Below are 27,520 nucleotides of genomic sequence, written 5' to 3' on the forward strand. Positions count from 1 at the left end.
TTTGCCCTTAGAAAGGAGGAGGAGGCAGAGGCTATTGCAAACGTTTTAATGAAAAGTCTTGAATTTAAATCCCTGGAACAGCACAAGGGCCTTCAAAACACACACTCACTCTAACACACACACACACACACACACACTCCAACATGGGCAACACCCTAAAGCAAGGGCAGGTTTCTTGTTCCAGAGACTGGAGTGCAAGGCAACAGTATTGCTTCCCTCTCCCTATGCCGTTCTCTTGCACCACAACTTTGGTTTAAAGACACCAGTCTTGGGCAGCACTGTGACCAGTTGTCTGCCATACCTAGGAGGCTTCCCCAACACCACCTCCCCATTTATAGTATGAGGCTGCAGTATGCAAGAGCCAACCACAACTTCTGGGTTCCAGTGCTATAGCCATGGGACAGGCATCAGAGCTTCGGACTTTGGGATTAAGCCTAGCTCCACACATCTTTTCCCTCCTCCTGTTCTGTGTCTTTCCTCTGGTTGTGGTTCCTCCTTTTCCGAACCCAAAATGTTTTTGGGAAATGCTACAGGGGCACTCCCACACCATTCAACCTTTCATCACGAACAGTAGATAAGCTTCTTCCTAAAGGCACAAAAGTAGCTTGGAACAGTGTCAAGCTTTTTGGAGCAGCTACACTCTGCCTTATAATAATGAAAACTGACCACAGGTAGCAAAAATGTCAGGAAACATTAAGGGGGGGGAGGGGAAGCGGGAGCTGTAGTAGCAGTTTGAGAGAGCAACAATGCCAGCCATTCCAAAATATGCATCGTGGGGAGTAGTTTGTGGGTAAAGACACACACACACACACACACACACACACACACACACAGCTAGCTTGCTTTCTCCCACCAGGTAGGGTAGTGGGTGAAATTCAGTATGATTCCCATTCACCTCAAACTGGAGTGAAAAAGGAAACTGAGGCAAAATAGGACTAAAAGACCATTAGAAATGGGGGAGAAGAGATGTCACAACATACAAAAAATCCCAGCTATTGAAAGCTGCCCAGAGACTTTCCCTTTCCCTTTGCAAAAACCTTTCCTTAGCAATGACAAGGGTTAGAAACTTGTTTAAAAAACTTCTGAGCTTCTTAGAATACCAAATTTATGAGCAACTCCTGGCTAAAGTAAAGCACGTTAAGGGCCATGATCCATGCCTAGGCAGCAGGGAAAAGGACTCTGGGGCCCATTTATTCAGCTCTTAACCACAAAGTTGCTGGCAGAAACCTGCCTGCAAATGCCTGTGAAGTGCAGAGACATCAGGTGCTGACAGCCAAGCCAGAAAAACAAATTCTTTCACCCCCACTGCCTATACATTTCTACTGCTTCCTGCATCAGCTACCTTGTCTCATTCCCTCCACACAGTGCCACTGCTAGACCTCCAGGCCACGGTAATGTCACTTTGCACACATTCATTGTCACTTTTCCTGCAATTCATTGGCATGGAAATTTGGACAGGGTAGGGGCACCAGCCAGGACCTGCAGCGTCTCTCTGCCACCACACAAAGAGCTGCCCTTCCCAGCTTTCTTTCCCATGCACTTCTTCCTTTTCATCATTCACACTCTGCTCACATATTGAGCCTCTCGCAAATCCACACATGCTGGGAGCTTCACAGCCACTCTCTTTGCCCACAAGTTAGGAACGATGGGGAGCAGGGAGAGGGGGAGAAACTGGCAAGGAAGTACCACAATGATTTTTTTAAAAGTCAAACCGCATCAGTCAAGGGTACATGGAGATGGTGGCCATGGAGACCTCCCAAGAAGGCAACTTCTAGGAAAAGAGTCAGCAAGGGATTGTGGGAATCTTCTGGCTGTGCTTCAGAAATGACCACAGAGTGAACTTGGCTCCTGGGTTCCAGTCCTGCTTTAGTTCCCTCTTCCCCACTGTGATCAGCCAGAGAGAAAAGCCTCTTCCCTCCAGTCCTGCAATGCAGTCCACTTAGGGGGGAGGAGCTGGGGGAGACAGCCTTTCCCCCTGCCCGTCAACTCCAGTGATAGGACCAGGTTCGTGCCAGGGAAATCTTGTGCAGGCTAGAAGACTGCTTCCTTCAAGCTACCTGTCCATCTGGACTTCTGCCTGGCCTTAAGAGTTGAGCCACGGATGTTCCAGGCACTGGGAGGCTGTAGTGCGTTCTTCTGGGATGTATTCCATCATGGGCAAGAGGAAGTCCGTGAACTGGGCTGCTTGCTCGAGGGGCCACTCATATTTCTCCACCAGGACCTCGTACAGGCCCCAGTGCTTGAGATTCTTAATGTGGCGCAGTTCTCCTGGGGAAGGAAGGAGGACAAAAAGGGCAAGGTTGGTGGAGATGCCCCATCTAGGGCGGTGTGTACTTTGCACTGGAGGAAAGTGAAATGAATTGAAAATTCTGCACCAAGGAAAACCAAACTTGGGCCTGGTTTATCTCTTACTTTGTGAAATTAATTCTGGGCCAGGCAAGGAGTTATTGAACACTGGGCATCATATTGAACAGGCATTGCATAAGCCCCAATCATCACATTTTACCTGTTCATATATTGTCATAGTGATGCTTGGTATGGGAAAGATTGCCCAGAGTGGTGGTAGTTATGCTATTAATCCCACCCTGCTGCCGTATAACTGACAGCACACCCATACTGCATCTCTTGGGGGGTGGCCCAGCCTCCCAGAAGTGAAAGCATCAATATGATCAAAACGGGCATTTATTATGCAATAAACTGAGAGCGTGCAGTAAACCTCTAGATTCCTTTGCGGGCCTTCATGGTGTTTCTGTGGAGCAGGAAAGGTCTGTCATTAGTAGAAGCTGGCTAACTGTAGGAGCTCCCTCCGATGTAGTGCCCATTCATTTTCCCACAGCTGCTAAAAAAAGGTGCCCCAAAGCAGGGCATGAAGGTAGCAGCCCTCTTGACTCAGCATCTTGTCCTCTGAGGTAAAGGAATCTCCATTTAGCTACTACTGATAGACCTCTCCCATCTAATGGTCGTCAACATCATCAGTGGCTGGATTCATTTAATGAGCAGCAATTGGGCAAAGAGAGAAAAAGAACAGACAGGTGGACACAGCAAAAAAGGCATGCAGAGACAACAACAGTCCCAAACCACTACCCAGACACTCTTAGTACTGATGACAAAGGTTGAGGGACCACACAGTTTCTGCAATGCAGAAAACACTGTCTTGTACCTGAATGAAGGACAAAAGACGAGCTGTTCATGACTGTTTGTAGGTGCCCCCCTGAAACCTGTGAACCTTGTCTAGCTAAAGCAGACGAGGTGAAGGGGCTGCCAGAAGTGGAAGGTGTGGGTGACAGACAGACTGAGAGTGCAGAGTACAACCCACTGAAAAGTTGGGTAAGCCCAAATGAACAAAAGTTGTTCTACATTACTTGGAACGGAGAATGTGGGCTGCAATTAAACGACCACCCACTTGTGCATGCAGGTAGCCCGATTCTGGACACCCCAGACAACAAATGCTGTGACCTTTATGACATTTACCACAGGCAGGGTAGGCAGAACCTATTAATGACCCCCCAGAAATGTTGACACGTTCCCAGCCTTAGGTTTCACCACAAACCTGGTTTTTTCCTGGCCCAAATCTCAGCTGCCTGAACGGCTTCTTTCCTTCCAGTGGTCACGATCACACAGTTCCTTCAGGTTCTTGTTGTCAACTTCTCTTAGACACATGCTCTCCCCACCCCTCACAATTCCTCCTGACAGCCTCTGAGCATGATACGGATGTGTTGTGGAAGCATCCGCTTGGAACAACATCCCCTCAACCCAGAGAGGCTACATTCCCTAACTTACCTCTCCTGTTGAAGTACTCGCGCGAATAGCGCCCGGAAAGAGCAAAGTGCGGAGGGATATCGCCTAGTAACTCAACAATGTGGGCAATATGATCTGAAAAGGAAGAGAGGAGGGAACATCAGGGCCCTGTCTCTCCCCACTCCGCACCCTTCCATCCCCTTTTTTCTTGTTGTGAAATTCTGGCATCAACAATGTCTCCATTGTTAGAGCTGAGAGAGGGATTGAAGCCCAGCCGGCTAGGCAGGCCTCATACACAGCATCCTCATTTGGCTCAACCAGCGAGAGCTCTTTACCTTCATCCCTGGTATAGTCCTCGCCCGAGTGTGGTTCAAAGAGGTAATCGCCAGTAGCCAGCTCAAATGCCTGTCAAAGAAAGAGAATCATCAGGTTATGCAGTTAAGGCAGGGGTGGCCCATCCCATTTCACCACACGAATGGGTTGCCCTCTGCCAGACCCACAAGCCCTTGCTGCTCGAGTTCTCTACCCCAAGGGGGGGGGGGAGACAAGTGGCAATGCTGTGCATGTGAACACCTCCCTCTCGTTGAAACTTGGTGAGGGGGGTGTTCCAGTGGTGACGGAAGTGGTGGGGTGGGCGAGGTGCTGCCTCTTGCGCCTTTGCCACCTAAGGCAGGTGCTGGCTCTCAGTTAAGAAATCTCTCCTCTTCCCCGTGGCCCGTTGTGACTTTTCAGATCAGTTAAATGTCAGGACCTAGGTGGTTCTGCATGCCAGTGCCAACCTCTGGCCAAAGGTGGGAACTACATGGAAGCCAGTCAGGCCAGCAAGGAAGGCCAAGCCAAAGGCCTGAAATGCTCGTGTGGCATTGCCTGACCCTCTCGTGAAGTTTTCTGAGCTGGCGTACTCACTGGTCTAAGAAGCAAAGGGAATCATCTGCTGTGCGTGCGCACACCCACCCATCCACCCACACCCCGCCATGAAAACTTGGCAGAACCAATGACTGATGTCTGAATATTTGTTCCATCATGCATCAGACTCAGGCAGGCAGAACAGAGAAGGAGCCATTCCTAGAGTGAGGATCTTGCTGGGCTGGCTTGTTCGTCACACAGAGTCATGTAGAATCTGCTTTATCAGCTTTTACCGCATGCTGATATTAAGATGTTGGTGCAAAGAAATTGTGGATTATATATATTATATAGGGATGTGGGTGGTGCTGTGGTCTAAACCACAGATCCTAGGGCTTGCCGATCGGAAGGTTGGCAGTTCAAATCCCTGCGATGGGGTGAGCTCCCGTTGCTCGGTCCCTGCTCCTGCCAACCTAGCATGTCAAGTGCAAGTAGATAAATAGGTACCACTCCGGCAGGAAGGTAAACGGCATTTTTGTGCGCTGCTGTGGTTCACCAGAAGCGGCTTTGTCATGCTGGCCACATGACCCGGAAGCTGTCTGCGGACAAATGCCGGCTCCTCGGCCTATAGAGTGAGATGAGTGCTGCGACCGCGACTGGACCTAATGGTCAGGGGTCCCTTTACCTTTACATATTATATATGTGTATATGTCTGTATACCTCAAGCAGCTTAAACTTTTTCTTTTCCGGCAATTGCACCAGCTCTGGAGGAAACTTCATTGAAAGCAATTGCACAGGAATGACTTAACTGCATGACAAAAACATCACAAGGAGCCATTTTAAAGAAGCCTCAGGGTGGATGATCTGTGAGACGGGCAAGCTGGACTTCTCCCCAAGCCTTGTCCCCCTGCCTACACTAGATGGGTTCCTCTCAGGAGCCCCAGAGCTGCTGGGTGGAGCCTGGTCCCTGCCAAAAGCCGCGCTTGAGGCCACCACTTCCTTTGCCCAGGCAGAATGATTTCAAAAGAAGCATAAAATGGCAAAGCACAGGAAGAACTTGTTTTGTGTTAGGATTTTAAATGTGCGGCTATTAGACTATAAATAGGGTTGGCAACAAAGGAAGTATATTTATAGCTCATTAACCACCTAACATTCAGCTCATCCTGGCACACAGCCACACAAGCAAAGCCTGCAAAGGAAGCGTGAGGTATCTTGACAAATAACAGTCACTACACTGACAAAAGGGAAGGCCTGCTTTTTAGTAGGGTAGGAGAGCTAAAAATAAAGCCAAAATATTTCACATCTGGCAACCTTTGGTTTCAGATAGTACCGGTACGTAGGTAGATGAGTCTAAAAAGCCTGGGACATAATTTTCATGGCCCTCTTGCGGCTATGGTGGCTCATTTACCAGAAGTAATGTATTTATAGTTAACTCTGGAAGTGTATACTCAATTCCGACAAAACAAAGCCTCGTAGAGCCAAACCAGGAGGCTGAGTTTGGTCCGAACCCAGAAAGCCACAGGGAAGAACCTTGCTGCTTTTCAGTAAAAGAGTGTGAGAAGAGCCTTGCTGGATCACACCAAAGACCCATCTGGTTCGGCATCCAGTCTCCCGCAGCAGCCCTTCAGATACCTCTGAGAAGCCCGCAAGAAGGGCATGAGTGCAGCAGCTCCCTCAGCAGCTCCCTCCTTGCTTTAGCTCCCTGGCCACAGGTATTAATTTGAGGCATGCTGCCTCTGAAGCTGGAAGTTCCATATGAACATTGTGCCTGACAGTCAAGTGGCTTTGAGATTCAGCAAGACCCCGCCAGAATAAAAGAATGTGCTTTTTTTTTTATAATGGCGAGATGGTGACCACATTTGTGGACACGTTTTTTAGTTGAAAACCCTAACCGACATCGAGCTCCGCCGCCACCACCACCACCACATGGCACAAGAAGCAGAAGGAGCCCCATGAACCTACCATGCATGCTGTGCTCCAGATATCAGCAGGAGTGCTGTAGATGGCACCAATTAGTACCTCCAGTGCCCGGTATTGGCGAGTCTGAATGTCCTCCGTGAAATGTTTGTGCTGAGGAAATTGAGAGTGTGAGGAACATCCCTGTGACATACCTATGTACGTACGGACATGCTCTCTTGCGCATATGTACACACATAGAGCCCACATCCCATGCTCTCTACAATAGCTGCCCTGTGGGCCAATCCAGTGTGTGTCTCCCACCGTGACAACCATTTCCTAAGCCTGAGCATATATGCGCTGCTCACTAAAAGCAGAGCCCTACTTAACCCCACATGTACCTTCCAAAAGGCAGACCACTGCCACCATCGCCACTCCTTACTAAATCCCATGTAATTCTTGCTCCTTGGCAGCTTCCCCCAAGATACCAATCCATGTACTCCCTATATGGAGCCCTCATTTAATTTAAGAACCTTAAAAGCTGGACATGTTGAAATGATAAACACATCAATATGTTTGCTGCCTTCCCACTGAAGCTTGAGATGCTCAGAATCTTTTCAATTGAAGAAAAGAAGGGTGTGTGTGTGGGGGGGGGAGCTCTTCTCTTTTAAATTTCCACAGCACAATAAGTAAAAATTGAAGCAAAAACTGTGTAGTGTGTAAATGCAGAAATACACATTACGTGGGAAATACAGGGTGCCCATAGCTTCAAGTCCCCGAACAGCCCACATGCTCCCAGTCTCTTCTGTGCAGCCACCACATTCCATTCCCCATGCAACAGACAGCCCCACCAGATCTGCTCCCTTCAGGTGCGAGCAACATGCGCTCCAGTAACTCACCACCCAGCAGGCGTTTCCCAGATCTGCTATCTTCACTCTGATTTTGTCTGCATTTTGAGGTTCCAAGGGGTTCACCAGGAATTCAGAGGTACCAAAAGCTGCAGAGGCAGACCAGGGCAGGGAATCAGGTGAAAAACAAACAAAACAGTCCTTCAAAGGCCACTTTTATGGGGCATCCACAGATGCTGAAAGGGGAGTAAGTAATTGGTTTAACCTAACAGCTGCGCTATTCAAATTTAACCACTTGACTGGCCAGCTAAACCAGGTGAGGGTAGTCGATGCGTCTCAAACCCCTGGTGAGTTAGGAACTTCCCCTGCATGCAAACTCAGGCTCTGGCAGATTGAGTGGACGAGACCAAGAGTGGGTCCAGTAGTCAATAAGGCAGTTTCTGCACATGCTGAAGAGGGAAGTGAGGGGCAGATGGGGCTCGTCAACATAAGAAGGTAGCCTATCTAGAAGGAATCTCTGATCCTAAACTTTCACCGGCTTGCAGGATATTTTCGGGAGAAGAAAAAGCTAAGGAGTAAAACCTACACAAATCTGGAATGGAGTCTCTAAGGTGGCTGGATGGCACCCTATACACCTCCTTCCAGCAACTCCTGCAGCCACGCTGGTGCCAAACATAGTGCTCTGCTTTCCTTTGAATCTCATCAGTGAGGCTGAGCGCAGGGTCTTGACATCTGGGCAGCCCAGGACCTCCATACATACTGTCCTGTCTTCCACCATGGAGGGGTCACTTCAGTGCTGCTAACGCAGTGTGGCAGGCAGCTTTTAAGAGTTACTGGTCTCTGCAGCCACAGCAGACTGTCAGGAGTCGGTGTCAGGAGCAGGTCAGCAATAAAACACCTGGTGTCAGTGAAGTTACCGTATTGGCCTGAATATAAGCCGCACCTTTAAAATTGATTTGGGGGGGGGGAGAGAAAAAATACCCAAATATAAGCCGCTCCATTCCTCGCTGCTCCTGGCTGCATATTGGGGGGGGGGGAGCCTCACTGCATTGCCAGCAGCCTTTCCCCTTCCTCTCTCTCTCCCTTCCTGGACTTAGGGGAGAGGGCGGGGAACTATGCATGGGGCGGGTGCTGCTTTGCCGTGCTCCTGGCGCTGTTTGCCCCGTGCTCCTGTCTGCATACCGTTAAGGTCGGAATTTGAGAAAAAAGTGAGGCTTATATTCAGGCCAATACAGTAACACTTTATTCAAAGAAACCAAAACAGCTCAGGCCTAGTGATCAGAGCCACTCTTCCCAGTAGGTCTTGCCCCAATGAGGCAGTTGAGAGGACTGAAGATCTCTGCCTTCCCACTGCTCTCTGACTCCTCCCCCAGCAACGTGAACCACCTCCATCTTGTCTCTCTTTGCTTTGCCCTCTTCCTTCCTCTTTGTGTTCTGGGAGACCAGGGGGAGGAGAGCTGGTCACAGCAGGAGGGGGAGCCCCCCTGGCTTCTTCAGCAGCCTGCCTCCACTTTGCTTCTTGACCTGCCTCTGCTTCTGGACTGCTCTCTGCCACAGCCTCTTCCTGCTCACTAAACTGTGTTGCCTCTTCAGCTCCCGACACCACCTCCTCTCAGTCTGCTCCCTCTTATCCCTCTGACCCCTCCACCACTCCCCTGGCTCTCAGCCTTCTTCCCCTGGGTGCCTCCTCTGCTTCTGGCTAGTCCCTGACACAGGCATAGTGATTCTCCAGCAGTCTGACTTCACCCCCAGAAGCACACTCCATTGTCTTGAGACAGACAGGTGCCAACAAACAAAAAAGAAGGTCCACCTGAACACCTAACTCCTGTCCACTCACTAAACCAAAAATCCTATAAGTAGCACAACTATTGCTTGAAAAATGCCAGCCCAAACATGATGAATTTATCATTTCGGTCACAGACCAGATCCAGCTCAGATACAAAATCAGGGAAGTCATGAAACACAATAGGGATACATTTAAATTAGCAGTTTGGTATAACAGGGACAGTACAGATATAGCAGCAGTTAAAATATATAAATTAGATCTTACTCATTAAATATAACCTGAAGCTGTCATTTAAAACCTTAAACATGTTGATATCACAGCTTGTTCCCTAAGTTTTATGGCAATCACACAGAATTTGGCCACCTTTAACGTGATCTCTGGATCTCTGTCCTCTACCAGAGATTTTAAACATTGGAGTTCGGACCCAATGGAAGATTTTTGCATAGCAGGGGTGATAAGTGCTGCGCATATGTCCCCGTAGAAATGACATCGTAACAAGGCAAGAGAGACAGTTTCTACCTCCATCAAGGCGCAGGGACAGACTCGTTCCACATATGGTTTACCCTCGAATCTGCCCTGCAATAAGGCAGATGGCAGAACGTTGAATCTAGCGAGGGTGAACGAACCAGCCCAAACACTTTGGTGCTCGAGGGAGAAAATACTGTATTTCACCGCATAATAGTCACATTTTATGGTAGAGCTCCCACTATAAATTCTGTGATGTCTCTTTATCAGTCTTTCAGTTACTTCCAAAGTCAGAATGACCTGAGCTCAGGAGGAGGATACGCAACAGTGACTAATACAGAAACACAGGTGATTCTCCTTAAAAGAAATTCTTTGGAGTGATAAGACGGAAGGATGCCTCCAATTTTAATTAAGAATAATGGTTTGCCTCTGCTATCACAACTTTAGAGAACTCTGGCCAAAGGGAGAGTCGGCTTTTGGGCGTTTAGGCCTACATGGCTCCTTTGTCATCCTGCCCTGTAAACTCATGAGACAAGATACTCACTGCTGGGGGAGAGCAGCCCTCCACGCTCCCGCTGGTTAGAGACACCTGACATGGCTGAGCCAGAGAAGAGGGACCCTGAGAAGCCGGAGGTTGCCGAGTCAGGGCTGAAATGGCGGCTGGCTGCGCCTGGTGGAGAGTGCCCGTTGCAGCTGTCATAGGCATTGTGTGTGTAGAAACCAGAAGACGATGTCAGACTCTGGGGGCTGCAAGCGAGAGAGCCCCCTGAGGGCTCTGTCCCCCCAGCTGTGGAGACCATGATGGGGGCTCCGCCAGGCAGGTCTACAGAAGAAGGAAGGAGAGGGTCAGGGTTTCCTGGTATCATAAAAAAGTGTGCTGTGAACGGCACTGATTGAAAAGGAGAGAGAGATGCATTATATGCTTCTGAAGGGAGAGGCATGGGTGAAAGGGCACCAAAAAGGTAAGAATCAGGAGGTGACTACATCCCATTTCAAGAGTCAGGATGTAAAATGTTCAAAAATAAACCTATCTATTGCAAGGCAGTTGGGTCCACTTTGCTGCTTCTTGCTAGCATTGGGGAGAAACAAACCATCACCCCTGGGCTTAACATTACATTTCAACCAGGGACTGAGTTGTCATTTGTTGTGCTCCAAACAAACCACCATGATAAACCAATATTTGTTCCTAGCTTACTAGTCATGGGCTGCTTAGAGTAAGATCCCTGGTTCAGACAGAACGCTAAGCCAGGGGCCTTCATTTCCTCCGTGCGCTAGGAGGGAGGAGAAAAACAGCCTAGACAGGTACATTCACAACAAAATGTTAACTATGGTTTATTCTGATGGCACATGAAATGGACCAATTTAAATGCCAGGGACAAACATCAGGCAATGTAAATGCAAGCATACAAGTGTCCAGAGGAGGGCAACCAAAATGGTCAAAGGCCTGGAAATGATGCCTTATGAGGAACGGCTTAGGGAGCTGAGTATGTTTAGCCTGGAGAAGAGAAGGTTAAGGGGTGATATGATAGCCATGTTCAAATATATAAAAGGATGTCATATAGAGGAGTTTTCTGCTGCTCCAGAGAAGCGGACACGGGGCAATGGATTCAAACTACAAGAAAGAAGATTCCACCTAAACATTAGGAAGAACTTCCTGACAGTGAGAGCTGTTGGACAGTGGAATTTGCTGCCAAGGAGTGTGGTGGAGTCTCCTTCTTTGGAGGTCTTTAAGCGGAGGCTTGACAGCCATCTGTCAGGAATGCTTTGATGGTGTTTCCTGCTTGGCAGGGGGTTGAACTGGATGGCCCTTGGGGTCTCTTCCAACTCTATGATTCTAAGTGTAGGGGAGGCAGTGAAGGGGCACAAGCTCAAATATTTTAAGCTGCACAAAAGGGTGTGAGAGCAAGTATGTAAACTGAGGGTGCCGGGGATGGGGGGGGCGCGTTGTCAAGCCTCCAGACCTGACCACACAAGAGAACCAGCTGCACCCAACAGCAGCCGACTTCCCTCTCCCAACCTCACCTGGATCTGCTGTTGGCTCGCTGGCATCTCCTGCTGCCAGGGTCGCCAGTTCCTCCAGCTGCTGAAGGTCCCGGAGCCGTTCTGCGAGGAGCTGACTTTGTCGTTTCTGCTTCCTCTTCAGTTTCTTCCGCTTGTTCTTCGAAAGCTTCCCATTCTGGGAGATGAGATGACCCCATGTCACAGCCCTGCTACTTACAATTCCAGGGCTGCATGGGAAAGTAAGCGGGGGGGAGGAAAGCATGCAAAGGAGCCACATGGCAGGTCCTGAGGTTTAGGGGAGAGAAGCGGAGGAGGAACAAACCAAGGGAATCACCAGGAAGCAACTCAAAGTGTCAGTGGGCAGCGCCAGTACCCCAAAACAGTGGGGTGCAATTTCACAGCAAAACACACAGCTTGCAAGAGAGTAATTGTGTGCAAACAGATGGGGGCGGGCAAGGGGTGAATGAGGAGAAAGATGTAGCAAAAAGAAGAGGAAAGGCATTACATATCTGTAAGAGCAGGTGCAAGAGCAAGTGAGGCCTAGTCGTCGGCCTGTTTCTGGGCTTCCCACTTCGGATTACAAATGGGGATTCTCCGAACTGAAATGCTACCCCAAACAAAACAATTTCTGCCACACAAAAACTAGCATGTCGAGGAAGAAGGCAAGATGGACAAGGCTCTCCCCCCCAAAAAAACATTAAGTTTTCTATGTGCAGTTATTTATTTGTGCAGGAACATTTTAATCAAGTGAGCACCCACCTCAGTGGTACAGCCCAAACACCTCACTGAACACTAGGCCAAAGCTACAGATATCCTACAAGGAAACAAGGACTTGTGTAAAGGCACAAGCCAAATGTTGGAGTGAGGAGGGGCTGAGGCCTGCAAGGGCTGAACCTACAAAAAAGCTGGGCCAGACCAACTGCAGAAGAGAGTGGTCCCTCACTGAATATATTTAGGGGTGTCAAGAAAATTGTGCACAATTCAAATATTGGGGCCCAACATCTGCTGTGATGCTGCAAAGCACTGGGGTGTGGGTGGGTGTGGTTGTGGCTGTGTGTGAAGGCACACTGCCTGGAGCTGCTGCTTAAGGGAGTAAGCCAGGGGTGGCTGACAGCAAACAGCCCATCAAGAGATTCTGGGTGGCTTGCAGGCATTTTGGCTCTTAAACCCCAACACCCCACCACCACCAATCAGAATCATAGAATTATAGTGTTGGAAGGGACCCTGAGGGTCATCTAGTCCAACCCCCTGCAATGCAGGAATCTCAACTAAAGCATCCATAACAGATGGCCACCCAGCCTCTACAAACCTTAACTTGACTTGGGCATTTACAACTGGGCTTCTCCAAGCACCTCACTGCTTTCTAAAGCAGTGTTTCTAGGAGCATCATTAACAGCCCTACCCACTAACAACCAATTCTCTTCTCTTCTGCGCATGGCTGATTGCATTGTTTATCCCACTGTGATGACTTCAGAAGCCAATGACTAATGATATCTCAATGTGGGAATCAATATGGGAGAAATACTGTAATACGGCCAGAAGTGAATAGAAACAACAGAAATGAAAGAAAGTCAGTGCCACCTATTAATTGCAAATGAGATGCATCTGGGAGGGAAAAGAGGGACTCTGAAGGAATAATAAGGGGGAATAAATAAACCAAACAGAATGAGTTTGGAGATTAAGGAATGGAACTGCCTGACTTTGGATGGAACACATCATCAGTTAAAAAATAAATGGAAGAAAATAAAGAAACTAGCAATGGAATGAATTTGTGAGAATAAAGGAAGGGAACAGCGTTACTCCGGATGGAAAGAAATGATTTGGCCATGCCCATTTTACCATGCAGCCCTCAGAGGGTGGCCATGGGCCACTCTGGACTTTAGCCCCCAAAGGCTTAGCCAGCCCTGTAGTAAAATGTCTTGGGTTAGGCCTGGCTGGGTTAAAGCAAAAGCAGGTGCGGGAACAAATAAATGACGTACAGAAACAAGGGTGTGCTCGGTGGCAGAAGCATGAACTCCGGAGAACACACACAAGGCATGAAGGGCGTGCAACTGGGAACGAGAAGACAAAGAAACCATAATGGGTGTGCGAGAGGACACCATCTTGCACTTCCACAAGCAAAAAGGGACGCAAATATCTCTCTCTCTCTCTCTCTCTCTCTCTGTGTGTGTGTGTGTGTGTGATGATATATGCACACTGGTGTTTTTAAGGTGGAAAAGTAAAGCAGGCAGATGGGTGGGCAAAATAAACAACTAAATGCTATGGGATGAGGATATGAATTATGACCTTCGTCTTTCCAGCAAAGCTGAGCAACAACCAATTACCTATCCAGCACTAACACAACAGAACAGCAGGGATAACACTGGGGAAGCAGCAACAGCAAGAACTGAGTCAGGAATTATGCAATCTTAAGGGAAGATTTTTACCTACATGCAAGCCCATAAACCTGTATTACCATCACATATCCTTTTAAAAGTGTTTGTTTGTTATGTTCTTGTTTTTATTATGTTTTTAATGTTTTTATCTTTTATTTTTATGCTGTGAACTCCCCTGAGATCTTTGGATGAAGAGTGGTATAAAAATTTAATAAATAATAAATTGAACAATAATTTTCTATCCCCTTCACATGTGCACATAGAAGTCATGTTACAAAATACTGGCATCATGGCACTTGGGATATGGACCAATCTGTACAGAAAATGCAAGGAGGGAACAAGTCAAAATAGGCTCTGCTGCATTAACCAAAGAACCTCTGTCTTGTAGCAGCTTTGTGTCTTGTAAGGAAGCAAGTGGTCAAGCTGCTTGCATGTCCTCTTGTCTGGCTTCTGGTGGGCTATAAAAAAAAGAACTGGCTTGGTTGATTTCTCTGTAAGATGTGGTTTCCCTGGTCCAAAACTCTCTCCTTTTTTGTGTTCACACTTGCATGGCTTCTTGTCCCCCTTACTTACAATGGCACAGGCAGAAACGAGAGGGCATTATCCCTGCTTGGGATTTGCTACATAAATGCCAAAGAGAAAAACCCAAAGAAGTGAGACAGGCAGCGCAGGCAGGCAAAGAGTGTCCACAGAAGAGAGTGCAAAGTCTCTGGAAATCATCAGATGGCTTTAAAAGTTGAAGTGCAATCTTGGAAAAGTGGACAAGACCCAGTCCTCAGCCAGTCCCAACAAGGGGACATTTCAGAAATGAGGAAATCAAATCTGGCACACTTTTCTGGGATAATCTATCTGTCTGTCTATCAAATGTGTGTGCTACATTAAAATGAAAAATGAATTTGCAATGCTGTCTCTGCCTTATTTGTGTACGTTATGTTTCCCATGAACATTTCTGCCCTTCTTTGAAGTGATACAACTTGAACCACGCAGGCACAATGACTGGAACACAGGGAGCTGCCTTGGAGCAGGTCGGACTATTTTGTGCTTCTAGCTCAGTATCAACTTTTCCGCTTGGCAGCAGCTCCCTAAACCTTTTCCATCATCTGCTAAACATTCCGTTTAATGGGAGATGCCAGGGACTGAACTGTGAGCCCTCCCAGAGAGAGGCTTAGGCCAATTCACAGGGGCATTTTCACACTGCAGGGCAGTGCCACAGTTAATTAACTGTGTGCCACACAGAACGAAGGGTACAACCCACACAACGCTGTGAAGCTCTTGCCTCTTTCTGCACTTGGTTTTTGTATCCAGTAAAGGCTGCAGACATCTTTGGCACATGTGAAAAATTGTCTGTGGCTGGGTTCTGTTCAGCCTGGACTGTTGGCAAATAGAGGTGTGACCATGAGAACCTTGTATGCGAATTGCAAAACAGGGGGCAGGGGGAGGCCCATCCATCCACACAAGGCCACAGAATACAGCAACAATAATAATAATAATTACCAATTCTAAACTTAGTTTTTCCACCACCTCTGAAAGGGGTAGTGGCACCAAGAGGAGGACTTACCAGGCTCTCCTGGGGTGCAGAGCTGACTGAGGGAAGAGGTGCACAGATGGAGTGAGGAGAGAAAAGAGGGAGAGAAAGAGACAGAAATGATTCCCAGAATCCAACAGCCAGGAAGTCTAAGGCAAACAAACAACAATCAGTAATGCTGTGAAGATAAATAGGGGAGAGGATGTGGGAGGCAGCCAAGCTCCCTAGTGAAGGTGGAATGACATTCTAGGCCATGGCTGGCAGTAAATGGCCCACAGTGACGTTGTGATTCTTGCTCTCTCCTTTCTTTCTTTCCTTCCATCAAACATCGTACTGTACAAGTCTACCCTGCTTGGCCTTGAATGTGCAGTCAGCACTTCTGGAGATCCTTAGCACAGTCTGAGTTCCTGTGCAAATACTCATTAGCACTGCTCCCTAAACCTCCGCCTCTAACCATTAGCCATGCCGAATGCGGTTGATGGGAGCTGGTGTCCAACATTATCTGGAGGGTCACAGGTTCCTCACCCATGGACTGGAGTGACACACAGCCGTGGCCATCTGTGACAAGTAGGGAGACTGGGGAGAGCTGCTCTACTCAATTATGTGCATGCACACATGCACTCTTCCTGCACTATGTTTAAGGCTGCTGTCTGGAGATCAGCAACTGCACCAGCCGGGTCCTCCATCTGCTGAGTCAGAGAGGCAAGAGTCTGGGTGGGAAAAGTGATGGCAATTCAGTTGCAAAGGGAGAGTGCAGGTTCTATCCAACTCAGTTATATTAACAGAGCTATGCTTCAGTTAGGGTCATTATTTTCAGTGGATCTACTCTTGAGTAGGATTAACATTTGAAGCAACCCTGTGCGTATGCCTGCAATCTCCGTATTAAAGTAGTAATTAAACAGTAAATAGTTGCCAACTAGGGGCCTAGTCTTTCATGAATCATTGTAGCTTCAGTTTTTCTGCACATCTCACCAGTTGACTCTCCTCTATCCCACTCCACAATTCAGTCAAACTTTTTCCTGTTTTATGCTTTGCCAAGGATTCCCTGGACAATTTGATTTATTTATCACCGCTGTGCTTGTGCTATTAGCTCTCTTCCTACTACTCTGATTCCTGCAATCAAACTTCACCCATATGTCTTGTAGGGTTGGGCAATACCTGGTTGTCAACACTGCGATATATCACCAGCCAAACATCGCAATGGACCAATAATAATCATGATGTCTGTAATAAGGTTGGAACTATGTAGAGGTGTCTTGTGTATTCACTGGGTATTTAAAATTTAGTCACAGTTCAGTAAACGCAAGCACAGGCACCACTACACTAAAATTAGTTATTAAGTCAATTGGAAAGAGATGCTTCTTTCCTTATAATAAAAATATCAATAAAAAAAGGAAAGAGATGCTTCCTTGACTTCTTGCTAAAGTCTCCAACTTTCCACTTGCCAACCCCTGGTCTTGCCTGTCTAACGTAGACGGGAGAATGGAGCCAGGGATTATCCTCTCCCTTCTAAATAAGAGATGCCACTATAAAGATTAAAAGAACATGGGGAGGATGTGACTATTTACCTGCAGAGCCAGAGGGGGGCGGGCCCCCACCTTGCTGCCAGACAGTGGCCTCAGCTGCCAGGCGCCGCACGTAACTCTCATCTACACACAGCAGGATGTTCTCTGGCTTTATGTCTGTGTGGATTATTTTGCACTTCGTGTGGAGGTAGTCGAGGCCCTGCAATACCTGGGAAGGGAAGTGCATGATCAAATGGGAGAATTCTTTTTTAAAATTTTTTTAATTGATTATTATAATTTAACACAGGGAAAAACATCGCAGTCCAACTGTTACTGTATGACATTACAAAGTAAAAATTTACATACGTTATCTTGTCTGTATTTTTTCTTTTGTATCTTAATTAATCCCCTTTCAACAAAAAAGGAAGAAAAAAAAAGAGAAAGAAAAGAAAAAGAAAAAAAGGGGGGAAGGAGAAAAAAAAACCCAGAAAAAACACCTCTCTCTATATAAACTTGCATACCTTCATATACACAAAAAAATCATTCCACGAGTCCGAATTCCTGTTAAATCCCTTTGCATCTACCTCGCTTATCCAAACAGTAAAACCTTCATATATAAATTTTCCAGTACATTCTTGACCATTATACATCCGAAATTTCCAGCACATATCTTTCATTTAACACTCAAAAGCTGGCATGGAAGCAAAGCTGTTGTTATATTTTTGCACATATCTCATATATATATCCCATTTTCCCACAAATTTCTGCTTGGAATTTCCTCTTAGGCTGTTGGTTAATAAGGCCATCTCAGCGTATTCTTGTAATTTACTCTGCCATTCTGAAATTTTTGGGAGTTCCTGGTCTTTCCAACCTTTTGCAACCAATATTCGGGCCGCTGCAATTGCATATAAAAACACTTCTTTTGACTTGGTTGGGATTTCTTGATCCACCATGCTTAATAAGAATACCTCTGGGTTTTTTTTTAATCAAATGGGAGAATTCAAGGGTTTCCGAGTACAGAGGTTGCGGTATCAGGAACTGCAGAGCTTATACTGGGAACCTCAGAGCCTGGAACTTTGTTAACTACCACGGACCGTGTGCATGTGCTCAAGATACAGACCCCTCTTCAAGAGCAGAAGGACGTGTGTGCAATATCAGCCCCTAGAGAGAGATTTGGGAATGACTGCCTTAAGCCCCAGCCTCTCTTCAACAAGTAGACTCATGCTCCTCTGTTCACCTGAATCCCCTTCCATCAAGATGGATGATTTTAGTCTAGCCTTCTCCGCAATGGTCCAGCTCAGTGCTTCCCAAACCGAGGGTTCCAGCTGTTTGTGGACTACAACTCCCATCATCCCTAACTAGCAGGACCAGCCGTCAGGGATGATGGGAATTATAGTTAGTTCAAAAACAGCTGGAGACCCAAGTTTGGGAAACACTGGTCTAGCTTTCCATATGCAGAGACTGGAGTTTTCTTTTCTTTCATGGAAAGCAATACAACATGCAATATCCCACTGGTGGTCTAAAACTATACTCCAGAAAGAACTCAACGATATGATACTCCCACCCCCAACATACAGACACCTTCACTCCTGCCCAAGTTGTGTGGCTTGCTTGATTCAACCTCCCAGTGATTTTGAATATAAGTAACCTAAATCTGAGCAGCCTAAATAAAGAAGGGTTGAAATGACCCTGATGTTACAAACAAATCCCCCCAACTGGATTTAAAACAAATCCACTTTTTACCTGGCGTAGGATGCTCTTGACGCAGGGTATAGGAAGTCCCTGGTAGTTGGACTTGATGATCCATTTCAATAGCTGGTGTCCTAAAACCTCAAGGACCATGCAGACATCTGGGCAGAGGTCGAGTCAAGGAGACACAGTAAGCTAAAATGATTTTCCTAGGTCTGAGCGATGTATCAGAACACTATGGCCACCCTCATTTCCCCCATATTACTAATGTGGTGTTTTTTTAATGTCTTAAAATCAGATTATGGGAGAGAAACTGTGCCAGTGTTCAACAAAGAGAAGAACACTGAATACAGATGTCTTGAGACATTCGCCTATTGACAACTGGCCACTGTGTGAAAACCATGCAACTTTCCAGATGACCACAAAACTGGCATTCTTTTCCGGAGCATCTCATTCAATAGCAGGAGTAGCATTATCTGCAGGGAATGACTGCATGCTTGCTGCTTTGTGTCTAATTAAATAAGGTAGATGTTGTGGACTGAAACTCCCACCATCCTTGACATGCCGGCTGAGGCTTGTGGAAGCACACAGCCAGAACACAGAAACAGAACTATTCATTAAATGGGGCAGGGAATTGTAGAGGACAGGTAGCCTTGCTGGCTTTTCCCATGTCCTTACCTATTTACCATTTATTTTTTAAGAGGCTACATGAGAACTCCTACGAAAAATGGAATAGCAAGGAGCACAGCCACCAATTTTTATTTTTAAGCTCTCAAAAAGTCAGTGTGTTCCTTCGACGCTGCACAGCTACAGTAAATGCAACATTCCAAACACCCATCATGGGGGGAGGAAAAACACCTCCCCAGCAAAAATAAATTGCAATTCATCTCAGGCCAATGTATGATTCCTTTCTGACAGTGACATGACCTAGGGGGAGGGGTAGGCTCTGCAGCCTAACAACAGTTGTGCCTCTGTTCAACAATAAAACAATCCTCTGAAGCAGACTGCAACTGTTTATGCCCATCCTCATAGGCCAGATCCAAACAGAAAGTTCATTGCTTGCTCCAACTGTCTCTGGACTGTATCACGTCACATAGCAGGAGGCAGAATGCAGGACTGAATGCTCCCCCACAGAAAAAACATTCCTGAGCATACAAAACCAGAAGTTGGGAAGAAGGTTGCAAGGTCAAATTTCGTGTGAATATGCTAACTTTTTATCTGTGTGAAGAATTTGGTACGGCTCTTTGAATGTTTCCCCAAGAAAACAACCACACCATTCTGGTCTATGAAGTAGCAGAGAAAGCTTTGTCCCGACCAAGACATTCACCCAAGAGATACTTTCAGAAACCATACTTTTGGAAGTCAATAGTGGCTCCGAACAATCTGAACAGGAGCACCTATGGTTTTCTGGCCTGCTTGTGGAAGGATACGGACACCATTGATTCCCGAGATCTTGAAGTCATCAATCAATTGGACAATGTTCTCACGCTTGGGGTCACAGGGATCAGAGTCTCGCACCTGGAGAGTAAAAAAAAGGGGGGAGGGAATGACACATCCTAGATCAGAGTCATCAACAGAAGCCCATGGGTCAAAACAGCCCACCCTCCCCAGTTGCCAACCTAGAGATAAAAAAAAATGCAGAGATGTAGCATCTGTGGTAAATAACTTGTTAGCAGGACACTCTAGCAGGCGGGTCCTTCCAAGAAACCTTGATATTGGCCAGGCTTCTGATCCAACCAGATCCCTCTAACTGAAATCCCACCACCCACCTTGAAGGAAGATGTGTGGGGCCTATGTGGCTGGAGGTGAAGTATGGCATGCTTAAATGCTCCCTAGAAATAAAAAGGCCCCACGTGTCGACCGGCACATTAGGAGAATGGGTAGGTTACAACAGAATCTCTGCTAGTACTCAAAGCATAGTGAGCTTTGAGTACTAGCAGAGAGCATAGTGGCAAGGGCTAGCAGAGCATAGTGGCAAGGGCTCCCCTACAGCCGGGCATCAGAAGTTGAACCAAATTGTCAAACCCATTATTATTTCCAAACAATATTCCACAAAGAAACACTGTTTAGAATAGGGAAATAGTGTCTTTGTGTGGGATGGGGAAGAAGAAATGTTTATTAGGAATCTGCTTGAAATGTCAGAGTAGCAAACCAAACTCTCTGCTCCGGGTAGCTGCGAGTTGGCTCTCCTGTAGACTCGCACTTTTCACCTTCCTCTAAGGCAGCCTTTCTCAACAGTGTTAGAAACTGAGATATGAAAGCTAGGAGCTAAATGGCACCTTAAACCTAAGTTATGGATGCAACAACAAAATGTCTAGGCATGCTTTTTTTAGAACAAGAATACAAAGCTGAAAATGAATGAACTGCAGCCAAAATACTATGTTCCTTTTTCACATGGTCTAGTCCTTCCCTTGCCCATCCCCTGTAATATTCTTAAGAGGATCTCTTCTCCAGTCTTCAGAGAGTAGCTGGAAGTGGGGAGGCAGAAAAAGCTCCTCCTTTCCTTCCACTCTGCAGTTTTAATCTGAAATCTTAGATGCAGTACTGCGCCCGGAGCTCAGAAAGAAGAAGAGTTTAGATTTGATATCCCGCTTTTCACTACCCGAAGGAGTCACAAAGCGGCTAACATTCTCCTTTCCCTTCCTCCCCCACAACAAACACTCTGTGAGGTGAGTGGAGCTGAGAAACTTCAGAGAAGTGTGACTAACCCAAGGTCACCCAGCAGCTGCATGTGGAGGAGCGGAGACGCAAACCCGGTTCACCAGATTACGAGACTACCGCTCTTAACCACTACACCACACTGGCTCTCTGCTTACGCTAATGAAATTCCCTGTTGCAAAATGTGCCTAGAACAATGAGAGTTTTGAACACTGTTTCCCAATCCGGGATGCCCTCCAGACATATTGGACTACAATAGGAGTCCTTACCAGCAGCCAGTGTTTGCTGGGGCTGATGGAAGTTGTGGTCCAGGTCATATGGAGAGCATCAGATTAGATTGGCTAAGGGAACAGAAGACACTGTGTCTGACAGCAAAGGGTGGGATCTAGATGGCAACCAGAGCAAACGCATCCAGGGCAGGGGTGCCTCACCTACTCAATTACTTATCCGAGCCTAGGCTCTCCAAGGGATCTGATAAAATAATAGAGTGCCGTGTTCTCCCTGTGTGCTCACATACACATGGGCACCGGTACTTTATGGCTCAGGGCCCCCAAGCAGAAGGGGTCCCAAGTATGCCAAAATCTCACAAGCTTCCTCTCCTTCTAATTAATCACTGCTCCTCAAGAGGGGACAGGGCCTCCAGAACTGGGGAACGGGGTGGGCAAGGAGGACAACTCACACATTTCAGCAGCTTTATCTCATCCACGGCCGTCTCTGTATAGTGCACAGCGCTCTTCACCACTTTGAGGGCCACAAAACGCTTCCGCCTTGCGGGGGGAGGGGGGAGACAGAGAAGGAAGGGACTGGTTAGTCCTGGCTCCCGCTTTCCACTTCTTGTTTTAAAATCCCCCCCACTTTGTCATCTCCAAAGGAGCATCAAGGCTTCTCAAAATAAAACAAGTTAGACATAGTAGTGTTTAAAAAATAATAATAACAAATTCATAAAAGCAAAGTGGGAATACTTAACAATTTACACAGTAGGAAACAGCAACTTCCTCTGCTATTAAAGACACTTGACTACCATGCCAACGCTCTCCTTGTCCCACACATACTCAGGGACACCCCCCCCCCCAATCTTCATGGGTCTTCCCAAGATCTGTGGACACAGATTAGGCAATCCCTTACACCCATCAATTATTTTGTATGTAACAATCAGCAGCCTGTTTAGAAAGGCTGAGTTTCTGCCCCCACCCCTTTGCCTCTTACTGAAGGCGCTGGCTACTTTGGAATATCTTAATTACAGGTAAAAAGCTACAATCCTGTGAATACACTCTGGATTTGTATTTCCAGACTTATTAGTCCTCCTGCTAAGGACCTAGACTGGGTAAAATGCACACAATGTGTGGTTCCAAAGGCTCAAATGGGCTTTTGTGCAAACTAATAACCACAATGACAACAAGTTTAAATTTAAGCAAGCTTCTAGCCCTCAGAGCATCAGAACAATCATGATCATATAAGCCCTCAGCGCATTCCTCTCTTTTTCTTCTCCTTGCTATGAATCTACATGGTATAAAAATCACTTCCTGAGTAATTCCATTCCCCTTAATTCTTCCTCCCTTATTTCTCGCTTCACATAGCCTCCCTTTGTTGCTCCATAATCTGACCAGTCAGAAAACACTGCCTTTTATTTTTCCATTTTTCAGGAAAGTAAAGTCCATTGTACTAGCCTTTACTCACTCCTTAATTCTCTGGTAGGGGACAGAAACTAAGCATGCCCCCTGCCTCCCCACCCCGCCATACTCACTGAATGTCCCAACAAAGCCAGACAGTCGAAAAGTGCCCCCAGCCGAGTTTCCGCACCACATGGTAGCGCCCGTTGAACAGGTCCCCAATCTTTACCGGGTAATACCCACCTAGCAAGGCAACAAGGGGAAGATAGGTTAATTATACCAGTTGCCAGAGTCACAGAGAACACCCCCGTCCTGGCCCAGCACAATTGCCACCCTGGACCATGGTGCAACTAGCGCTGGGGTGGGTTACTTCTGGCCCAACAGCATTTGGAGGACTACAGATCCCATCAGCCTCAGCCATCCTGGCCAGAGGTCAGGATCATGGGAGCTGTAGTTCAACAGCACTGGAAGGCCCACAGGTTTCTCACCCATGTTCTAGTACTGCACGTGGGCAATTTCTAAAGACATTAAACAGTTTTGTTGTTATTCTTTAGGTTCATAAAAGAGTGCTCTGCTGGACCAGACCAAGAGTCTAGCTCTCTGGGTTGTCTTGCTGGAAACAAGAGCAACTTTAGAAGCTCAACAAGCAGAGGGTACAAAGGCAATGCAGTCTTCCTTTGTTTATCTGCTCTCAGCATCTGGTACTGCCCACCTTGCTTACAATTCCCAACAGAAAGCCCCTAATCTGCCCCAGCTTGGGGGAAGAATAGCCTGCCCCACTCCCCACATCACCCAAATACCTCGGCAGTAATCTCGGGGGTCCTCTTGTTCCTCATCATCAGATCCCAGCTGCCCTCCTCCGATCACAGCAGGGAAAGGCAGGGGGGGTACCGGAGGGGTGCTTGGAGCGTCATCTGAGCAGGAGGGACTCAGTGGCCTGGAAGAGTTGGGGGGGGGCATGGGGAGAAAGAGAGACTTGTCAGGAGCATCTCAATTCCCAATGATGTCATTTACTTTTTAATTCATGTTTATCCGGCTTCTGTAAGCAGCTGTTTATGCAGACATCCCTTTGCCTGCTTCCAACCTGAGAGTCACCTCTGGAGAGGACGAACCACACGGCCATTAATTCTCACACACACCACCCCAACAGAAAGTGTAAGGAACTGTAACTTTTATTTGCTCATATTCTTAAACCTCCCATCTCCCACTCAAGTCAAAATTCAGAGAGCAAGCCCCTCAGGGCAGGGACCTCTCTTTTAGGTTTATATCATTTTGTAAAACGCCATGCACATCAATGGCACAATAAAATAAAATAACACCACCATCACCCTTTCACAATAATTTTAGACATACCTACTGCTTCCTAGTCCCTCTTGCATTGTTTCCCCCATCTCCAAAGATACACAGGGAAGCGGTTCGGAATGGCCAAGCATAAAATGAAATTAACTGGCACCCTTTTCTCTGCTGATCTTCCAGTTGTTGTCAAAGGAAGGTGTGTATTGGGGGGGAGGGCAAGGGGAGAAGACCTGCTCTGTTCCTGACGCCTTCCCCAGGGAGAAGATATTCCTCAGAGCAAAGTTCCCAGATCTGGGCGGCAGCTGCCGATTCTGGCGTGAAAGCCAGGCTGGAGTGACAGGCCCTGGGATGGAGGCCGAAGACTGCCTCAGCAAAGCATGCCGGCAGCTGAGCACCTTATCTGTCCACATGCTCCCCTCCTTAGTAAAAGAGGAATTAATACTTTGTGAGCTCAGAACCCTCCTCCCCGCCAGGGCCCAAATGTGCACAGAGACACCAGAGGCAGACGGGGGCCTAAAAATAGCCCCATGGCCCCCGGCAGCTGCCACCCAGGATGGGAATGGAATCTGGGCGAGGGGAGCGGGATGAGACCAGCCAGGGGAAGCGGGCAGCCCTGCATGGCCTGGGCCTAGCTCACCATAAGGCGACAGGCCTGAGGTCCAGGACCAAACTGCTGCAGGTGCTCTCTCTCTCTCTCTCTCTCAAGGCTGGGTGCTCTCCCATAGAAAAGAAACTAAAAACTCCCTATAAAGGGAGGAGAGTTTTAGAGGCACAGTTTTGCCGTAGCTTGCTAGCTTCCTATGTGGATATAGGCCTACTTTCTTATTTATTTATTTAATCGTGTGATCGCCGTCTGCAATCTAAATCAGCACAGCATGATGATCTAGGCCGTGGGTTCAGCATGTTCCCCACAGAACCAAACAGCTTATTTTTCTTCTTCTTCGTGGCATCTGACTCAGATTCAGAGCCAACCTTCTCCAAAGGCACCAAGAAAAAGAAACATCCACCCAGTAACCTGCAACACCATTTCCATCACCCATGGATGGGGTTTCCAGGTAGCCTCATTCCTCTAAAAAGGCCTCAGCACCACCTCTACTCCTTTAGCAGTCACACTTTTAAATGGCACTCTCCTTAAAAAGGGAAGACAATAAACTCAATTTCACAGGCATGCTTGGTGAGGACGTGGGAGAGGGCCTTGAATTCCCTCCCTAGAGAAGCTAGACTGGCTCCCTCCTTGTTGTCCTTGCATTGCCAGGTGAAGACCTCCTTGTTTCAACAGGATTTTGGGAACTGCTGTGATGTTTTTTATTGTAGTTATCTATATTTTTAAATAAATCTGTCATATAAATTGTTTTACTTTTATTAATGTTTAATAAGTTTCCCCCATATTTTTTAGCTGTTTCTATTTTATCCGTAAGTGACCTTGGGTCCCGGTTTGGGGAAAAGGCAGGATATAAATAGAATTAATAATAATAATAATAATTTCAGATGATGGCAGAAATTACCTTATCTCAGGGGAGCTTTCCCTATCCTGGTGCCCTCCAGATGTTGTTGCACTCGTAACTCCCATCAGTCCCAGCCAGTGGTAAGGGATGATGGAAGTGGAAGCCCAACAACATATTGAGGGATGGATCTAGCTTGGTTCACTTGTTTGAGTCATCTGGATTTACTAGTCTGTCATAGCCATCCTTCCTGGTGCAAAAGGCACCCAATCCACATTCATGAACTGAGTCCTCTTAAAACCCTAACACATTTATCATAGCACAGGCTTTTGTAGGCCTTAGCTCATCTGCACAGCATTCAATCTAGGCAACAACAACGAGCAACAACAGAAGCTCCTTACTCCCGGAAGCTCACAATAAAACCGTTGTTGATGGGAAGAGGTAAAGGTCCTGAAGTGAGCAAACACAGCCACTCCTACTCAGGCTTTGCCTTGAAGACTGCTGATTGAGCCTTCATCCTCAGAAAGTTTCATTACTTTCTCGACCAACTCTCCTGACTGCTTTACACATCAATGAAGTAATGTAGAAGCGCTCAGGCTGCAATCAATGTTTTAAGTTGCAACAGAAGCTTTATCATCACTCTTCCTCTTGCCAGAGAACTGGAAATCATAACCACGATTTGGTCTTCTCAACACGCAAATTACTTGTAGTCAAACTGCCTCCACTTAATTACATTTCAGATTATATATAGCATTATACCTGTGATGGACACTCACACATGCAAACTATGCCATCTTCCAGAGACAAATGTGTATTATGAAACTGACCGATTTTCTGAAATTTCCACCCTCCAAACACTGACAGTCACTTCCCACGTGCACACATGCCACTGGCGTTCTTGCAGCTTGAAGGCTGGCAGCGGAGAGCCTGAATGGGCTCCCCCGAAAAGCAGGGCGCTTTAGGCATTTATACCTGTGATGGCCCGCCCACTCAAGCCACGATTCCGAACATGCACGTGTGAATCTGCCCCGGGGAGAACCCCCCCCCCCCAATCCGAGAGCTTGCAGTTTACAGGAACAGGACCTATCATCGCCCGCATTCATTCGCACGCGCCTACCCCCGACGGGGCAGGGTTGCTCCAGCCGCTGCCCTCCCACCAAGGTAAGATGCACTCGGCGCCCCACTCACCCCGTGGGGGTCTCGCTCTCTGCCTGCGGGTGGGGGGGCGCCTTCTCTTTCTTATGCTTCTTCTTTTTGCCGCGGCCGTTGCCCGGGCCTGATGGATGCGAGGGAGAAGAATTAGCGCTCGGCCGGCGGAGGGACCGCGGCTCCGCCTGCAAAAGTTTCCTAGGCAAGCTTGCAAATGGCAGCAGCAGCAGCAGGGACCGTCCGTGCAAGAGGCAACCCCCCCCCCCTGCCGCCGCCGCCGCCTCTGCACCTGCCGCAGCCCCCTCTTTTCTCCCAATGCAACTTCCTCCCCCACCCAGAGTTTATCGGCAGCCCCCACGCACGCACCCCCAATACTTTAAGGGCAGCCGCGCGCCCCCCGCTTTACCTTTCTTGCTGCTCATGGCCCCCCCAGCCCCTGTGAGCTCCATACAAGCTCAGGGATCCCCCTTGCGCCTGCGTAGCCCGTCCCCTTCCCAACCGCACCAGCTGCTTCTGCTCCACCACGTGAGGCTGGGAGGGAGGAGACTGAGCGCCCCCTCGGCCTTCCCCTCCCCAGAAGGCGGAGAAAGACGGGGCAAATGGCAGTTAGAGAGAGAGATAAAACAAAATAAAACAAAAAAAATTCCTTCCAGTAGCACCTTAGAGACGAACTAAGTTTGTTCTTGGTATGAGC

General features: G+C 47.5%; 1 protein-coding gene across 4 annotated transcripts; it reads right to left on the reverse strand.

Moving 5' to 3' along the window:
• Positions 1 to 1,547: 1,547 nt before the first annotated feature.
• Positions 1,548 to 27,314, reverse strand: SRPK3 (SRSF protein kinase 3). Of its 4 annotated transcripts, XM_033172890.1 has the most exons (17): positions 27,233 to 27,314; positions 26,866 to 26,953; positions 23,740 to 23,876; positions 23,074 to 23,182; positions 22,009 to 22,096; positions 20,102 to 20,189; positions 18,726 to 18,832; positions 17,046 to 17,211; positions 15,511 to 15,536; positions 13,557 to 13,628; positions 11,599 to 11,752; positions 10,121 to 10,399; positions 7,377 to 7,474; positions 6,544 to 6,651; positions 4,074 to 4,143; positions 3,781 to 3,873; positions 1,548 to 2,268 (listed from the first exon to the last, which is right to left on the reverse strand). In XM_033172890.1, the coding sequence occupies exons 1-17, from the start codon at positions 27,273 to 27,275 to the stop codon at positions 2,084 to 2,086; spliced, it is 1,911 nt and encodes a 636-aa protein (XP_033028781.1). In that variant the 5' UTR covers positions 27,276 to 27,314; the 3' UTR covers positions 1,548 to 2,083. The 4 variants fall into 4 exon arrangements, with proteins under 4 accessions (XP_033028781.1, XP_033028783.1, XP_033028782.1 ...); XM_033172892.1 differs by lacking the exon at positions 13,557 to 13,628 and having other exon boundaries at positions 27,233 to 27,313; XM_033172891.1 differs by lacking the exons at positions 26,866 to 26,953; positions 27,233 to 27,314 and adding an exon at positions 24,293 to 24,700.
• Positions 27,315 to 27,520: the final 206 nt, after the last annotated feature.

Source organism: Lacerta agilis, chromosome 16 (genome assembly GCF_009819535.1).
Source record: "Lacerta agilis isolate rLacAgi1 chromosome 16, rLacAgi1.pri, whole genome shotgun sequence".
Lineage (NCBI taxonomy): Eukaryota > Metazoa > Chordata > Lepidosauria > Squamata > Lacertidae > Lacerta > Lacerta agilis.

Excerpts from the sequence above, each read along its gene's own strand:
- SRPK3 (XM_033172890.1), bottom strand. The coding sequence starts at position 27,275 with ATGGAGCTCACAGGGGCTGGGGGGGCCATGAGCAGCAAGAAAG. Across the intron at positions 13,629-15,510 it reads CTGCACCCCAGGAGAGCCTG|TTGCACGCCCTTCATGCCTT; the intron begins GTAAGTCCTCCT and ends TCTCGTTCCCAG. Across the intron at positions 6,652-7,376 it reads TGGGAAACGCCTGCTGGGTG|CACAAACATTTCACGGAGGA; the intron begins GTGAGTTACTGG and ends CAATTTCCTCAG.